This window comes from Corvus hawaiiensis, chromosome 1, assembly GCF_020740725.1.
Source record: "Corvus hawaiiensis isolate bCorHaw1 chromosome 1, bCorHaw1.pri.cur, whole genome shotgun sequence".
NCBI classification, from domain to species: Eukaryota; Metazoa; Chordata; class Aves; order Passeriformes; family Corvidae; genus Corvus; species Corvus hawaiiensis.
Window position 1 is genome coordinate 34,838,998 of NC_063213.1, and position 19,666 is coordinate 34,858,663.

At 33.7% G+C, this 19,666-nt stretch overlaps 1 protein-coding gene across 8 annotated transcripts in view; it reads right to left on the minus strand.

The window, feature by feature from the left end:
• Positions 1-19,666, minus strand: part of ULK4 (unc-51 like kinase 4) — a 224,149-nt gene that overhangs the window by 181,316 nt on the left and 23,167 nt on the right. For all 8 annotated transcript variants that reach the window (XM_048299801.1, XM_048299764.1, XM_048299787.1 and 5 more), the window contains 3 exons: positions 19,133-19,211; positions 8,896-9,003; positions 4,485-4,568 (listed from right to left, as the gene is read on the minus strand). In XM_048299801.1, coding sequence (XP_048155758.1) covers positions 4,485-4,568; positions 8,896-9,003; positions 19,133-19,211 — 271 coding nt within the window. The remainder of the gene's footprint in view (positions 1-4,484; positions 4,569-8,895; positions 9,004-19,132; positions 19,212-19,666) is intronic.

Consider the following 19,666-nt stretch of genomic DNA (forward strand, 5'->3'; position numbering starts at 1 on the left):
CTCTGGTGACCAGTGAGAGGAACAGCACGAAGCTGAGTCAGGGGAGGTTTAGGTTGGATATTAGGAAAAGGTTTTTCACCCAGAGGGTGGTTGGGCACTGGAACAGGCTGTCCAGGGAAGTGGTCACAGCACCAAGCCTGATAGAGTTCAACAAGAGTTTGAACAATACTCTCGGGCACACGGTGTGACTCTTAGGGTGTTCTGTGCAGGGCAGGGAGTTGGACTTAATGATCTTTGTGGGTCCCATTCAACTCAGGACATTCTATGATTCTATGATCTTATATTATACTATATATAGATACATATACTTGAATAGCAGCATAATACTGATAAATAAACATTAAAGCTGAAGGATTTAGGAAGTAACACTGCATTCCACAAAATTCTTCTAGATCAACTTTTAAGTACACTTCTTCCTTTAATCTAAGAAGACAGAATAAAAAGAAACTACAAATAATGAAGTAAAGCTGTATCCTCCAAAGCATTCATGATTCTAAGAATTAAGTCTTAGTTTGGCAACAATTTGCAATATAAAGCCTTCAGAGAGAAGAGTAAATATGTTGAAATGAAACTTCTAAATACTTTTCGTGAATTTTTTTTTTAAATTCTGGCAGTAAACTGGAGAATTGATATCTAAAGAAGAAATTAAAGTGATAATGTATATGATTCAGAGAATTACTCTTATCCTATAGGCAGTTCTGCCAGTAAAAAACTGATGTCTAAAGAAATAAAAATGACAATATATATGATTCAAACTGACCCTGTGATAGTATAGGCTGTACTATACTTTCTGAAAAAAACAGTTGTGATTTTATTCTCCTCTCCTCAAAATTCTCCTTTCTCCTCCAAAGTCACTATCGAGGAACGGTTCTGGCTAAGAATATACATTATAGAACATACTGCCTTATCTTATATATTGGCAATTATTTTTTAAAGATTTCTTTTATTATTAAAATTTCTCATTTGTTCAGAACCAAAGCCCTCAGACTTATATCTGAGGAAGGAGTCCATACGGAAGAGGGAAATGTGTACTATACAGCTTTCTGGCAAGATGTCATTTATTAAAAATCTTGCTTACACAGTACCTTGCACATCAAAGATACAGAAAATTATCCTCTGTAAACTCCTTCACTATTTCTAATTCAAATATATTCTCCATGTGCCACTCTATAAAATGAGAGGGTTATGCACCTTTTAAAAGCCAGATACAGCAAGTATGTATATATTCATTTATCCATGCAAGTGTATTGCTTGTATTTTTTTTTTTTTTGACATTATATGAAGTTAATACTAAAATTGCATATAATTGTGTATTTTATATTTACATGCCATTTGTGAACAGAAATGGACAGAAGCCAAGTTTCTGAATGATTTTTCAATGGTTCCACTCTCAGGAAGACTAAAAAGGAGGCTTGCACAGTTTCTTACTTCACTGTCTAGTTTCAGTGAATGACCTTGTCCAAGCAACATAATCCAGACCAAATCAGAGAAGAAATATTATAAAACACATCAAAAATTAGTTTGGATATGGGAATGGTTATCAGTTCTAAGACTAGGGAGGATCTGAAGGAAGGGAGGGGCAAATCCAAGGGACAAATCAGAGAAGAAAGGTGAAAGGATTGACTGGGATGTAAGTGTGAACAGAAGCAAAAGTAAAACAGAAACTAAAGCTGAGATTTCACTTTGATAAGAGTAGGTTGAACCCTAAATGTAATAAAGAGAAAAAAATATATGCAGAGTCAATGACAAGATTCAAATAAGAGACAGGATGATCCATTCAGGGTCAAGTATGTAAGGGTAATTTTAGCAAACTAGTTTTGAATAAACAAAGTAAAATGCATAAAAGGAAAATGGTTGTCACACTAGCATTAGGTACTTAATATTAAATATGAATATCCTTTCTGAAACAGAAAGTATCTTTCATGACTGGATAACATAGGAACTCTAAGAGCCATGCATTCAGGCAGTAGAAATCAGGACCCTGCTATCTTAGAGACTGCACACAAACATTTAGAAGTTGAACTTAGACAAATACAGATGCCTGGAACAGGTATTTTGTGTCACTGTTGGAAACAGTTGTTGATGAAGTTTAGTAAATAAATATCGGAATGTTTACTACATGCATTCTGACAGATCACAACATTATACCAAGACTAAACATGTCAAATCAAGCCTATCATTTGCTCATTTATGAGTGTACCAATTCCTTTATTTTGACACACAGCTGAACTAAACTGTTCTTTGCCTGAGTTGAAAATCAGCTTCTGTCTCAAGCTAACAACTCTGAAATGCAGGAAATCTGAACTTGCATTCCCCTACAGATAAAAGACTTTCCCAATCTTCTACTCCATCACCCTAAAACTCCTTTCACTGACCCATACACTTTTTTGTCACTGTTAGATTTTCAGGCACAGAAGGTATGTGGAAATGACACTACCTGCATTTTCTGAACATTTTGTTCCTTTATAGGCAAATAAAAGGGACACACACATATTTCAAACTTCTTCCTGTTCTACTGTTCTGTTTCAGAGAGCAATTCTGCTTTGATAATGAGAAATCTTATAAAACTTCAGAAACCCAAGAACACTTCAGAGTAGTTCATAATGAAACTCAAGAACAGTGAACTTACCTTACAAAACTCAAAGCTATATAAACTATAGTACTGAATGACATGAATTGGTTTTATTTTCTTGAATTTTTATTAAATACATCAAATAAAGCTTCTTAACTGGCAATAAAAACTAGAAGTGAGTATTTATAATGCATATAAAATGCACTGTAGTTATTCAGACTTCATTACAAAAAGTTAGTTTGCCATCTTCATAAATACTGAGACAATATGCCAATAATCACTTCAGAAAACATCCTGATGTAAAATTTACTTAACTGAGCTTAGAACAATTCCAATGAATTCATTATTTAATTACATATAATTTTTTTTAAATTATTAATGTAAGAATGCAAAGCTTACCTACATGTAATAAAGAAAAGCTGATGACAAATGTTTTCAGAGCTGCATATCCACAGGACAAGAGGCAATGGCCACAAGTGAAAACTCCAACATAAACAAGTAAAAACTTTTTCTTATGAAGGAGGCCCCGGCATTGCTCAGGGAGATTGGGGGACCATAGTTCTTAGAGACATTCATGAGTTAAATAGACATGTCCCTGAGCAACCTGATCTATTTAGACCTACTGTGAACAGGAGGTTGGATTAGATGACCTCCAAAGGTCCATTCCATACTAAAGTCTTGAATAGTTTTAGAGCTTCAAACACATTTTAAAAAATATGTATCTACACTACAAATGTGCATCCTCACAAACTGAAAGTATATAAATGTGCGGCCATACTTGGCTAGCCTAGACATAACTTTAAATTTATGCTTAATTAAATTTAATTTGAACTATTGCATGGCAAATGCATTTCTATTTTGTGTCACTTTTTCAAGAAAAAATATATCAAGATAAATTATTAAGAAAAATTTGATGTTTCAGGACTAAGAAGTGATTTCATTTTATAGGAATAAATTAGTGCCTTATGGATGTCTTGATTTAGTTTCTGTATACTGTATATTCAGAAACAGCAAGTCTTCCATTATTAAATTATAATTAAATAGCATCTCACTACTGTGCCTTAGAGTGACATCTTACTCTAATTATGAGCTGGAAATCATCCACAATACAAACTCAGTCCTGTGTTCTTGGTCACGTGAAGGTTTGAAGATATTAAAATGCATCTAGGCTCTTTCTTTATTAATCACAATCTGTAGGCAATAAAGATCTCAAAAAGGAAGGAAAAAAGGTATTTCCTCTTGCTTTCCACCTTCTAGCAACCTCTGACATGTTTTCTGCCTTGAGCTTTGCCTTGGGCAAAAATAAAGTCAAGTGGTCTCATACAAACAGTGAATGTAAACCCTCCACTCAATTCCTTTTCATTTTACAAATGGAACTATATGCATATTTTTCTTCCCTTCTTCTAGCACAGCTAAGCCATCACCACAACCAATGAAGAACACAGTATAGCACCTGTATGAGAATAAACCTAATTCCTACTTTTTTGCCTCAAAAGAATGCTGACAAGCCAGTAGGATAACAATGCAGTTTTAAAAAACTGTGTATCATCCACTTCAAGAAAGAACCTTAAATCTTGCTCAAAGATTTACAAATTGCTCAAGAGGGCAGCACAAACTGTCAGAACATTTCTCAAAAGATGCCTACATCATTAATAAATTTCACGTTTATTAACAGTAATTTATATTTACCATCCCATTTCCCCCAACACAAGCAGCAATACATAAATGTTGAACGTACAGAGAACAACACTGCATTAATCTCCTGCTTAGGTCATGGTCTTATGATTATTTAAATTCAAGAGCAATACTTGGTTGACAAGGTACTGCAGTGCTGCAGGCTACAATCCTCACACAATGCCTAAAGGGTTATTACTGTGGAGAAATTCTACTGAGGACCATGAAAGAGCCTTACCCCTTCCCGAAGACACCTCATTAGTACAGTGTAAGCAGCTGAGGGAACAGCCCAGCATTCCCTGGGGTGCTCCCCTTTTTCCTCCTAAAATGAAGCCAACGGCACAATTGATTAAGTCAAAAAATCACAACAATCTCAGTCACATAAAAAATGGGTAGCATGTTCTTAACAAGGTTCATATTATATACATTTCAAATTAACATATGCAATTCAATATATTAAATTTCAGGACATTATTATTATTTAATGTTATTTCATATGCAGCACAGAGATTGATATTTTACTATCTTATTTAAACCCATAGCTGATTTAATCTCCAAAATCCATAACAGAATTTGTTCTAATATTTCTGCATTTCATCAATGCATTCTAATTGACACAGACACAAAAAAGTGTCTGTTCTTTCATTCCTCTCAATCATTTTGAGTACTTCAGAAAGAGACAACTGACTGTTTAGACTAGAAATGCTTCTCTTTAAATGTGATTTAATTGTACCAAACAAACAAAAATAATTTTTTTTTGGTAGTTTAAAAAAAAGGTAAACTTTTCTTAGAAAAAAAATGCTCGAAGTCATGTAAAGAGATACTAAGTGTTTAAGAAAATTTACTGTATGGTATAGCCTTCAACACATATGAACACTGTTCCAAGATCTTAATGTGTATTTCCTTGAAATCACCTTGTTAGAGAGGCTAATTCACTACTAGTTGAATAGGGGCTTAATTCTTCCATTAGAAATGAGCTTTACTTCCCCCTGTCCCTGCAGTAGCCTATTGTAAAATTTTAAGTTTAAAAGGAGACGCTTGGATATCACCGAGATTTAACTGCAACAACTTCCATATCCAGGCTAGTAACACAGAGCTATTAGCAAGTGGAAAAAATACAGCCTCTTTTGGGAAAGAAAGAGAGAAATAACAGGCATTAGATGGTGTGAAGATGATAGGCCATGAAATCATGAGAAACTTGTTTTAGTAAGCAGACAAAGGATGATAAGCAGTAATTTCTTCAAAAATTATACAATTCTTGAACTCTACTAATTATATTCTCACATTATTTTTAGCATTCTAATTAACTGGTTTTAATAAAAAGCATAGGATGGGCAAGGTGGGGATTAATGATGCAGAAACAAATGATACTTTCTAAATTTGCTGATTTCTGAGTGGCTTACAGTAATTCAACATATATGATATGATCATTTCAGGCATCTAATTAAAGCATGGCAAATGAACATGGAAGACTATTACTGAATTGTCTAGAAAAATTAATTTTCCTTCTTCATTGAAAATGAAACTTTATTTGCCACATATATCCATAGAGAAAATGAGTTTTTTAAATCTCCCATTTGTAAGCTTTGTTTCTGCTAACTTTGCATTAGGAGGAATGGGACAATATAAACAGTAATAACAAGAGTGGCTTGACATCCAACAGACACATCAGATCCACTCCGTTCCACCTCCTCCATCTTATCTGAGTAAGAACATGCTGACAAGGAATCACAGTTTGCCTTCCAAGGCAATTTAAGTTTAATTAAACATTTAAGTTTAAGAAAACACAGTCCAAGTTTCAAGAAAGGAAAGGTACGTTACTTTCAAACAGTCAAAAGTGGAATTTTTTCTACCTGGAAGAGGCAGTACAAGACTAGGAGTAAAAACACTGTTAAAATTACAATCTACGGTGGAACTAGCACAGGTTTGTTTCTCATTGTATTCACCTCATTTAACCAGAAATTCTTTGTAACCATACATATTAAATGTACTATAAAATAAAAACCTTAAGAAATCATGCAGTCCTAAAACTTTAATAGTTCTTCCATTTTTCAAACTGATTAATGACTTTCTGCAAGGTTTAATCTGTATTTAGAAATTTAAAAAGGCAAAAGGGGTATGCAACTTAGTACCATTCTTAATTACCTAAACATAATGTACACCATTTGACACTTAATAAACTTAAATATATCAACAAACACTGGGCAATCTTCCTATTTTTTGCTCACAGCCCATGTTGATTTTGATTAAACTTTAGGTTCTGCACCCTAATAACACGAACACCATAAAATGAATAAAAATATTACATAGAACTTGAAAGTTTTCCCCCAAGGCAATCCACTCAAGAGTATCAGAACATACTCCCTGGAGTCTGCTCATGCTACTTGTGAATTGCTGTTGGCTTCTGTTTGGAATAAAAATGCAGAGATGGAGTGTAAGATCTTACTTACGAGATCTCATATATAAGTACACACACAATATCAGAGTTTAGGATTGCACAGGACCATTACCATTACCTGGACATTTCCCAATATTTCTAAGTCATAGAAGTGGCGAATAATGACCCTGTATTTTACCTAATTAATAATCCTGCACCTAAACAGCTGAATTTGATTTTAAGTACTTGATAATTTATGATTTACCAAATGTTCATGTGAAAAAGAAATAACCTTTACCATTATTTAATATTAAATTTGTGGCTGGCCCTAGAAATACTTCACTAAACCCAAGAGGGAATAAACTAATAAATAAAATCAGACATGCCCTCAAAAACTTACAGTTTAAATGAAAATATTTAGCAGTTTGATAAAACAATCAAGCAGGCCAAAGAAAGCACAAAACGGAAGGAAACAAGAAAAACAAGTGTATAGTCCTTAATGAATTAGATGCAGTTATGATTTCTTTTTCTTTATTAGTCAAGCCATAAGGCTTTGCTGTTTAAAGATTTAAGTTGGCAATAAACTTTCTTGTTTGATTTGTTATATTACCCCTGACTTGCTAGATGACCTTGGTAAGGTCATTCAGCACTACTGTTCAGCAGTTTAATGAGCAACAAAATGCCTACAACACTACAGTATTCTGAAGTTAAATAAGTATAAAATAGAAAATGAAAAGTGCTTTTTTAAAAAAAATTGAAGGGTTAGTATCTCCAAGCATACAAATCACACTGATAGTTTTGAAATTTTACAGACACGGTGTCTTGAGTTCATATCTGCCCAAATATTTATTCCTATACTCTAACACAATGCAACCCATTAATATATATATATATATTTTTGTGTGTATATATATATATATATGTATAAAACTAACCTTGAAACCTGACAGAGTTGCCATTTATATGCAAGTTGTCATGCTTTAAACATTGTGAAGTTCATACACAGACTCAAAAATCTGTCAATTCACATTTTCAGAAGGAAAAAACCTGTGCAAATCATTTTGGTGTTCTATAACCAGTGTTAACAGAATTGTTTCAGCTACCAGAGTTTAATTTCAAAATAAAATCAAGCCATGCAAAATATTCCTGCCAAATATAATTTTCAAGTTGGAGTTTAAAGTTTATTTGTTTGATGATAGCAGGTACAAATCCCTTCTCCTGACAAAAACTGAGAAACTATTAAAACATATAAGCTGTGACTCTGGATGCATTTTTCAGAACATAGTTTCTCATTATAAGTTCTGTGAGTGTGTATTTGACAAATACTTTGGCAATTGTCCAATGAAAATAGGACAATGCTTGTTTTTCTACAAAAACCAAGGCCACCGCTGCATCTTGTGTAACACGCAAAGGAGGTAGCTAAAGAAAATAAAACTTGGAAGTTCAGTGCAAAACTAAAGCCGAAGTAATGATTCATTTGCTACTCTCGCTCCACTACCAACTCACTTGGTAAACTAACGTGTCAGCATTCAGAGCTATTAGATAATGCAGATAATACAAAGGCTTCAGAAAAGCCAAGGTTAGCATTTTCCTGCTTGAAGATAACCCTGTTTCTATTAAATAACAGTATTTTATGCTTTGAATAAGGAAAAAGAAATGTGATGGTTTAAAAGGAGCTGTCAACTTCAATTCTTAATACTGACAGTATTTCTTTTCTACAAATAACCTCTGATTTTAATGTGAATCTACTAATAATGTAAACTTTCTAGCCTGAAAGTTTAAATCAGTTTTAATCAGGAATAAACACAAGTCCATTTGAAATTAGTCAGGATCATTCAATTCCTTTTTCACAGTGCTGTGGATCCAACCATGCTACAATAAGATCTACTATGAACTAGATGTATCGATACACTAATATATTGATTTATTGATATTATAGGCTGTCCTGATACATCCTGTTTAATCAACATCTCTAGTTTAGATGTTCAAATGCTTAGATCTGCCACTTGGAGGCCAGCACTGTTTACGGTGATTGATTTAATCCTTTTATGAAGTTAAAATGCTACACTTGAAGAATGCTGTTTAATTAATCTCAAATGAAGTAAACAATTGAACTAGCATGTTTCTTAAAGTGGAGTAAGTATTAGAGAAGATAGAAGGACCAGAAACTTTTGACTATACAAATGACTAAGTAATTTGATTTTTTGGTCTACTTTTCCATGGGAAATGTTTTCACATTTGCCAAATTTGTAAGGATCACTTGCAGTCTTACCTTGCTGGCTATGAGGTAGAGCAGCTCCCCAAGTGCTGGCAGAAAGCATTGCTTCAATTTGCTGTTTCTGAAGTTCTCTCTGATTAGTTCGGTTAAAAGTGTGATTGCCTAAATTAAAACAATCAATTAATAAAACAACATGTGCATTTTGTCAAGCAAAACATACTGCTAAAGGTAAAAAGCTTTATCTCAAATGCCATCTTACTGATACACACTTTACTTATGCTAAAGAGCCATTTGCAAGGGATTTAGCAAGCATTGTAAAAAAGAAAAAATAATTATTACAAAACATTATATATGCAACATGGAGCAAAATGCAATGAGGAATTAGTCAAGGTGACAAATTATCAGCTATCTGTTCTTTTACTTCACTCAGGACAATAGAAATAGATCTGCCAGGTAAAAAATGCTTACTTGCTGTTCCTGCGTTCCTGTCAGAAGATCTGAAAGTTCTCACCATCACGTTACAAAAAGAACGAACAACAAGAAATCTCTAATGATGTCTTTTGTGTAGATATTATATCAAAGAACTATTGAAGTTTTGTCTCCTGATCTCTAACTTCAAAGGTAACTTACTGTGTAAGAACTGGACATACCATTTTAGATTTTTTGTATTTCATTAATTTCTGTATGCAAAGCATACATACATATATATGCATTTGTGTGTGTATAGATGTGTTGTTTATAAAGAGGAGGTGGAAGGAAATTAGAAAATTTGATTCATCTTGTGCAGGTGACTTTCCCATGCAAAAGTATTTGGCAGTAAAGCACTTTTTCTTCCTTGGAGCACCAAGGAGTTTTTATCCTCAACTTCCCTTGTTTTACTTCACCTTCTGACCTTAGCAGCTTCATAACTCCAATCTTTGTACAGCAAAATCATATCAAAACTGGAAATGTAGTCTTCGAATCAAAGCAAAAAGATCTACTAAACAAACTTTGACCTTGTCCCCATTTTTTTAATGTAGTGGTGTGGTCATCAACTGTTTTCTTTAACTGTTTTCAGAGCATTTCTACACATTTTATTCAGGAACTTTAATTAGCCATCATTCCAGAGAGAACTTTACTTCCATATTTAATAAATAAGTATATTGGTAGGTTTTAAAGATTCTAGTATCTCAGCTTGAGAAAGTAGTAGTCAAGTAAGTTGATTCAAGCGCAATTCTGCACTAAATGATGAACACATAATGACAGCATTTTCTCCTTTATTAGATTTCCTTTCTACAGCTATACAGAATTACTCTTGCTTTTGTGATGAAATATATTTTGAGAACTACTTTGATTGTATAATCAATACCATTAAAAGCACCTTGTCACTGTGGCATAAATAGAGAGTACACATACCCAGTTAACATCCCTCAACTTTGCCTCTTTACACTGAGGGTGAACCTGCCCTGAGATAGTACTTAACCGTACAAAATTGATGAACTGTGTGATAACATGAGCTGCTGACCACAGTTCCAGCAGACTAGCTAGGGACATCAAATCATCATGACACCTAAGTTGCACTGGTTTGTTTACAGGCAGAACTTAAAGAAAATACAAATCAATTTGTACATCTGCTATAAAGGATCAAGGCAGGCTGCTCAAAATTACCAGTTTTAATGGTGAATCTCAACAGCAGAAAACCCTGTATCAACACTAATACTGGTTTGCATCTGCAATACTTGCTTTGCCAAAGCATGGTTAATATATTGGTAAATTTTGATGACACATTATCTAAATACATTTATGTGTGCAATCCTACAATTTTCTAAATTCTACATTCTATTAAATAAAAGCATGATTTAACCTTTGTGTGTAGTAAATTATATATTCACTATATTCACTTGTACTAAGTTCTGTTTGGCTGCCTTACTGCTCAACTGAAGTTTAACAAAACAGTCATTACCAATAAATATACTGCATAGAGTATCCATCTTCTGTATTTTGGGGTTTGTTTGTCATTAAAATTAAGAATTTAAGATTTAAAATTAATGAAAATTAAATCCAAGAACAATATTTCATATTGGTGAACAGAAATTATTGTTTCTCACTCTCCTTCAAGATTCCAGGAAAAGTTATTATTCTTATTCTGAAGAGATTCTAGTTATTATTTTTATTCTAAAGTGATAAGAAAAGGAAGTAATTCTTCTCATATTCCAATTCCTACTCTTTTCTCATATATGAATGAAAAAAGAGGTAAAACTGAGTTAACAAAATTCAAATTAAGAAGTAATTTCCTTTCTTGTGCACTAAAAAAACCTGCCAAAAAGCTAGTCAACACTGCAATAAATTCAAGTTTTTATTTGAAAAAAACTGTTTATGAAACAAGAAGGAAGGTGTGTCTGAAGAAATCTGAGCTATTAGTCACTGATTTGCGCTTGTTACCTCTGTTACAGAGAAACAGAAGTTGCACGAAACTTATAGTTCTCATCATCATATATTATACATTTGTCCACTACAGGTTAATTTTAGTAACTGTAAGAAGATCCATAACAAGAATGGAGTACTATGGCAGAAGGCATTGAACATGAAGTAACTACCACACGTCACAGAGGATACTCATAATCTCTCATATACAAGACTTTATTTACCTCACTCAGATAATGGCCTCGTTTTCTCTAGAGAGCACACAGAGTACAGAATTGCCCTGTGATTTCCCTTCCTTCACAGAACACAATTAAACAATTAAATGTTACACAAGTGCAGGAAATGGGGTTCACAGAATAAATCACATACTGAACTGGCAGAGTGTCTGTGCCAATAACCTATTTAAGATTTTCCTGTGTCCTCTGCAGTGGAACCTATGAAACAGGAAGTCATGATTCATCATCTATATTAAAAATAAAATTATATAGAAACACAAATGTTTTTATAAAAAACATTTAATGTTATATAATATACAGTGTTCATCGTTTCACAAACACATTTTAAATGACTTAAAATAGGAAGACAAACTGTATCCTGCTCTTGACAGGACACTTCTAATATGGACAACTGTGATTTGCACAAGATTGAAAATATTCTTTCATCCTTTCATAAGGAAAAAATATAAGACCTGAAAAAAAAAAATCTGCTAGACACTTTGATTCAATGTTAAAGGGTGGTATACATTTTAGGTAAAGAAAGTACCACAGTGTGTGGGGTAAAATGCACAACAGAAAAATCAAATTTATTTTAACTACAGACTGACAAAAAAGTCTCCTTCTTATCTGTAGTACATTCTTTTTCTTTTCAACCTGCCTACATTTTCCCGTTCGTAGAAGTAGATAGTAATGAACTGCAAGTCCTACACTGTCTAGTAAAAGCATCTTCAATTTAATAAATTATCTACACCTTTTACACTAGCTGCCAAACTGAATAGATTTAGTATAGCTATAAGAAAAAAATAAATAAGAAAGTTTCATATCTGGATAGACAATCATTGCCTTAATTTACAACAATAGTGTGTGGAGTTGATCTATTACCTGTGGCAGATTCTCAATCTATTTCAAGCTGTATCTAGAAGTTTCCCTGCAGTTTCAAGAGTCCAGACGCGAAAATTAGAGCATATTCAAAAAAGGAAGGTATTTTATACCTTAAGTTGGAGAGTGGCAATGTACAGATTTACAATATTACTACATCTTTGATCTATTAGTATGACTGTCTGCAAGTATTAGTGGAAATTAAAATATATTTGTAATTCTGCAAACCCTTACAGTGATAAAAGCTGTCCATGCCTCAAGCATAATGGCAATTATTTTTTAGTTGATTTTCTTGTGAGTACATACACACTGTGTAATGTGGGCAAGTAATGGCAAAGCAATCTGACTTTCCTCTGAGAAAAGCAATCTCACCACGCTGAGAAAGTATGCCATGGTTTTATTGCCACTAACCAGAAAAGAAACTAGAGTAACATTCATACCAAGTACTCATCTTTAAAAGGGTACATGAAAAAAACCCAAAACTACCAGCTTTCTCTGAACATCTCGACTCAAACTGGATCATGAAGTAAGGAGGACTGAAGAGAAGTCTGACCATCAGACTATAGATGTGGCATTACTGCTCTCCAGAATGTAGGGGGGGGGGGAAAAGAAAGAAAATGAAAAACATATTGCAACTCCTCTAGGGAACAACATAAGATGGAGGTGTAACACTTTTCCAGGTGGAAGACAATGCAAAATTGATTCATTACGAAAACTCTTATCTTTTCAACTTTTCCTTAACTGCTGGAGGAAGAGGCCTTAGTAGATGAGTGGCAAAACCAGATGTCATGAACTCAAAAGGAGGTTCAACTTGCTTTGGAATCCACTCAAGGTCTCAAAGGGATAAAATCAGAAACAAATAATAGCAATATAAATCTGCTATGTTTACTAACAAATCAAAAATGCATGTAGAAGTCCTGTTAACAAGCTTTGGAGTTTGTTTGTTTTTATTTTTAAGAAAAAGAAAAGTTATTTCTTCTAGTCTGTCATGACAGTTGTATGACTACAAGAGCTCAGTTGCAGATGTTCATGAATGCATCTGATTTCTACCCCAGCCCTTAAGTTGGAAGGTTTTTAATGACAGGAAGGACCAGGTAAAAATACTTGCCTCTAACTGCAAAGAGATCTTGTTTTCATTTATGCCAAGGGCAAGGAATGAAAAAGATTTCTCAGGAGCCCAAAAAGCAAAGATTTCTGACTTCAAAACTGAGGCCAGTGGCAACCAACTGAAGCTGGTTTACATCTAGAGATGCAAACAAACTAGAAATCAGTCTCCACAGAATAAGGGTTGGAAGGAACATCCAAGGAAGTGGTATTTTTCTTTCTTTTTTCCTCTTCTCTTTCTTGTTTTTACTTTATTCCTAAATTGATTTGATGTTACTCTAAGTCATCATCTTCTTCCAAGCAGTGGCCCTGTTACCCACGTTTTAGAAGCCATGCTGATGACACTCAAAGACCAATGCCTAGCAATAAAATATTCATGTAGAATATTTTAGATTGATCATTTCTACACAGAATATCTCATATTTTTAAAAAAAATTATAGGGGATTTTCCACAAATTTTCTTTGAAATTAGTTCACTCTGAGTATTGCAAATTCCTTCATTCTGCTCAGTGAAGACGCAAGCTGGACGAAACAATAGTTCTTCCCTACAGAATTCTTTTCTAAATGTGTTTCAGACTAAAATAACTTTTTTTCTTTCCCCAGATGATAGCTGAAATGTCTGGTATTTAGAGGAAAAGCTAGGACTACAACTAATATACAAATGATCTTGCCTAATACTAAGTCTGGTTTGAGTGTCTTTTAGTGCAGTAATCAGAAGACATCAGAAAACTAGGCTTTTCAGCTACCACCAGTGTGCAATTTCTATCATAAAACACACTGTAGCCTAATTGTGTCAATCAAGCGTCTGCTTTGAAGCAAAAGACCAGATTATTTTCTTCTGTTCCTAGTCTACAATTTGATTAATTCACAAGTGCAAGACAAAAGGAGGTGGAAGAAGGGCTCTCTTTTAGGTTAATTCTTTTAAGGAATGCACTTAGTTGGAAGAACTAAACAGTTCAGTGTGCAAATTGTACAACAACTTGCATAGACCCAAAGCTGGTTGGTTCAAAAGATAATTAAAGTACCAAAAATATATTAAAACCAAATTCTCAGCTATGTCAAGCTTTAATTACAAAAAAAAAAAAAAACCAACTTCGAGTATGGCACAAAGAATTGCAATATTATATGATGTGACTTTGCAAACATCACACAGACAATATCAAAATTATGTCAGGAAATATTTAAGGCCTTACACAGATATATGTTTTCTAAAGTAATGGAAAAAATAATTTGTTTCATGTCAAGAAGCTTAGGCACAAATTTTTTTCCATGTGGTCTCTCTTGCCCAGAGACAGAATGCCAACTGCACATTTCATTTTCTGTACGTATTTGATGGTTCTGCTGATACTGTAGCAATGTAAGAAAGCAAAATATTTCACTTCTTCCACAGAAAAGAAAATGTTCCTGCTAAGTTATTTTAACTACAGAAACAATATTCTATCTAGTTCACCTAGCCTGTCACACCCCAAATGCATCTCCAGTGTATATGACATATATGACATATATACATATCACTACCAGAGATATAGATATTTATCTACTGAAGGAAAGGGTCCTAGGGGCACAGACCTTCCTCATCCCAAAAATAACAGACTTGTAGAAAAAAACCAAAAACAACACAGCAGTTTTACTATCACAATAACTAAATTGAAGACTATTACAAACAGATATACTGGCAGCACCAGTGATATAATTTTAATGGAAAAATGTACTATTTTGTCTCTCAAAGAAAATAGAGTAAATTTACTGGACTATGAAAAGAGTGTCAATTAAATGTGTTTTAAAATGCTAGAGTCTTTGCTTCAGTCAGGCAATTAATTTAGGAAAATTGCAAAAAGTTGTTTCATCATGCAATCAGCAATGTATTTTTTCTCCTTCCTAGCTGAAAATTTCCTTGTTTTCTACTACCAGTTTGGTTTGGACTTCAAACATGAAGCAAGCCCAATTAATTGGATTGATAAAAATAATTTTTTGAGAGAGGAAAAGGAGAATCTTCAATTATGATAAAACGTCTTAATATTTTCTCCAACAATCCAGAATTGCCATGCTTGACATATCCACTGGTAATTTAATTATATTTCCATTTTCTGTTTATTAATTCAGAAGAACTTTTCTCAAATACACCATAAGTTTCTGCTAATTTACCTGAAAAATGTTAATTTTTCATTTGTCTTCCTGCCACGTGCCCCAGGCAAGTATGTAAGTTATAATTCAGTGAACCAGGTTGTTGAAAATAAATTGAATAAATTTATTATAGAGGTTGAAAGTTTACTAGAAGTCACTCCAAAAACTTAAATGGAACCCCCTCTCACTGTTACCAAAGTATTAAGTGACAATCCTGATCATGTCAGAAAGATAACTGTAAGGTTTTAAGCAATTAAAAAAATATGTGTGTATATGAACATGTGTAAATACTCACACACACACTCTCCTACAGATTCTATCACCTGACTACAGATTTTTTAAATTCAGGTGGATTTCGTTTTGTATTGGCTTTTTTCCACGTAAGAGATATCAGATCAAAACAAGGAAAGGGCCCTTGGAGAAAACAAGGATACACTAAAATTATGATCATTTGTGAGAAGACTTAAAAGGTCATTTTACAATAAAACAACATCAAAACTAAATAGGTTTGGAATAAATAGCTGAATCAAACCATTTTTATTTGAAACTTATTACAATATGGGCAGACATGGACAGGCCTAGAAACAGGAGTTATCAGAGAGGTAAGCCAGGAACCTGACTTAAAATTGGTGTTTTGTATGAATTTGAATGACAACAAACTGTAGACCTTGAAGGATGTAGACACAATCAGCTAGCTAGCGTATACATAGGAGTTTACAGGTCATAAAACTGCACCTGTAACAATACAGCTGCTTTCCAGCCGTGGAAAATAACCACTAAATTGTACTTTAACAAAAAGTCAGAAATAAAAAGGCTCAAATTATTTGGAGTTTCAATTTGGATGAAAACAGAAATCTGGATATTTCACCACTTTGACAAAGGACTCAAAGCTCAATATTATGAAGATACTCTGATACGCTGTCATCCTCCATTTGGGGTATTCCGTTTATTAATTTGGCCATAGAATACATTAAGCCAAAGGCTTTGCAAAGAAGCTTGCAGTGTGAAGGCTGCAGCAGGTTCTCTGAACCCCTTAAACACTCAGTAGAGCACTGGGCCCAGATCTGTTAAAAACACAGGCACAACTGCCTAGGCCATAGTGTGAGACTGATATTCCCAACTAGCAAACTTGAAAAAGGTAAGGAAAAGGACAAGATTTTGCCACCGAGAAGGCCAGGCAGACAACGACTCCAGGGCGGTCTCCTACCAGACAGAGGAGGACACTGCTCCCTGACATGGAGGCAAACTGTTAAGTTGCTCTACCATCTCCTCTGTAAAATAATAAACTGAGTCTGAAATGTCACATCAGAGTGGCTGCATCCTAGGTGGCAGAGGGCCCAGTATATTCACAGAAAGGAAAGGACAATCGCTTCTGTTAATAAATACACCAAATTAGATATACATGGAAACAAGCCTTCCTAACTATGGAAGAATTTTTTCCTGTAAGATGAAGAACAGAATCCTGGAAAGAATGGGGTATTTTAATTGAATTTTAATAACCAGTTTCAAAATCTAAATACAAAAATAAAACTTTAAAGTTCAGGTGTTTTCATAAGATAACTAGGAATAAATAATAGAAAATCATGTTTCAGATTCATAAAGGGCAATTCCATGGGGGAAAAAATTATATTAAGTCAGGAAAAAACATATGACCTATTAAAATCTTTAATTGCAGCTGCACAACAGAAGAAATTGCACATAAAATGTCTTCATCTACAGCTATACAAGACATCAATTCCCCTACTGTTTTCTAAGATCAGTGTCATATTTTTCTAATCAATGCAATATACTTCTTGAAAATACTTAACTGGAAATAGATCAGCTGAAATTGTATTTAAAGGTATAAATATTCATTTATTCTAATTTTTTCTAATATGACCTACATATTTGAATATATCAGGAGAATAAAGATAGTACACTGTTCCACGCTTGTCTAGTGTGTGAAACAGTAGTTTCCTTGCATTTTGTTTTGTGTGTTAGTGACCTCTGGTGGTTACTTTCAAAGGAAACTCCTGTACCCTGATTGCCTGAAAAAAAACTTTAAAAACCCCCAAAACATTAATTTTTCAAAGATAAATAAATTAAAGGTTTTTGGCATGTAGTATGTGAAAGTTTACTTTAGCCTGTAAAATGAGAAGGAGTCTTCTTTTCTTTCCTGAAGTTTTTCTGCCTCTTCAGGGCTTAATGTTACTACTATTTATAAAACCATTTTGACAAAAACAACAAAAACATAATGGTACAGATTCAACCTCAGAGACAGAGGAACTATCCTTAAATAAATGTCTAAATGGGTAGAAAGCAGTAGGGTGTAGAAATGAAGAGTCAGCTTTTAATATAAGGGCCAGCAGTGGCAACCTGCACGAGTCTCTACTACGTCCTGTGCTACTTTAAAAGTACAAAAGAAATTGTAAATAAGTGATGAGTTTACAATGAGGTAACAAAAAAGCTGCAAAGGGGCCATGACTGAGTGATAAAAACTGGAAAGAAAACTTGATATAGATAACACAGTACACATATGGGGCAAAAATAATGCCAAAATCACATCTCCACAAGCTCTCAACTGACTTTTCACACTGGGAAATAAATTTTGGCGCTAAAGCAGATCACCTCTATTTAGAAGGTCAAAAAATCAAAAAGTATTAGCAGTTACTAGGAATGGAAGAGGAAAGAAAACACAAAAAACCCTTCCAACAGATAGATCTCTTATATCTTCAGACTGAGACCTGGATCACAGAGTGTCATTTCACATTATGTTGTTCTGACTAGCTACAGCTTGATTTTGACATTTCCTAGATCCCAACAGCCACCAATAAACTTTACCTGGAGCATCAGATGACTCATGTAAGAGGATAAATTACAGCAGTATATTTAATTCTGTATATAATGCTGATAGAAAGGTTTGCTTTGTGGTGGGTTTTTTTAAGCATCACACAATATAAAATAGCTGACAGTCAGCAAGAATGTTCAACCAGCTCACAGGTTCCTCTGAAGGGAGCAGAAGGGAACACAACTCTGTAGATGAGATACTCCTAAATGACTCCTTCCTACATTTCCTATAAATGAACTAATACATTTTGTGTACTGCCTACAGTTATTTGATTCTACATTATATAGGCAAAAATATATTTGAAGACATGAAAATATTAGAATTCAATGGTTTTTTCCTCATTCCAATTTTGTGTAAGCACTAAAATCTTTTTAGTTCAGAAATATTACTTTGAGAGAAAAAAACTGGAATCAATGTCATTAAATAAAGCACAAATGTGTCAACAATTTCTTCTTTCTACATGCACAAGAAGTATGACAGCAACTATTTGATTTTATTAAAAGGAGATAAAAATAATATTTTATCATTGGTGGCCACAGGTTAGTAAAGATCAGAACTACAACTACATAGAATAAGGCTGTAAATTTATACATTAAAATAACTGATTATATTACACTCTACACATATGAGTTAAAAAAAAAGCAGGATTCAAAACAAAAGAAGCTGTGAAAGCTTCTGACATAAATATTAAAGCACTAACAAAACTCCCTGCTAAAAAAAAAAGAAAAAGGAAAGTTACCTCAGAAACAGGTACATTTTCTCCAAGTCCAGATGTGTGTAATGCCAGTAAACCAATCACTCGAGCAACATTAGCACGTCTGTGTATCAAATAAATATTTTGTAGGTGCAGAAAAAGTATTTACAAAATACTACAAAAACAATTATATCTTGTTTATATTCTACACAGGTTGCTAAGGGCAGGAAAAATTTGACATCCTACTTACAGCTCAGATTTTCTTCTTATTTCTATTTTCTTTGTATCAACAAGTTATTTCAGTGTTTCAGCCCAATTTAGCAGTAAATATATGCATAAAGACATTTCTCTAGCTCTGAAGAGTGAAGATTCTTTCGTTTGTTAGGATTACTAGTAGTAACACTCATGCTCAGTTTTTATACAATACAGAAAACCCCTACAGATAATTTAGGCTTTTCAGGATAGCTGACAAAACAGAAATTAAATCTGTACCAGCAAATCAATTTTAAATGTTTCATTGAAGGAAAAAATTGGAATAATAAAATCAATATTTATCAAACAAACAGCAGAGGGCACTAT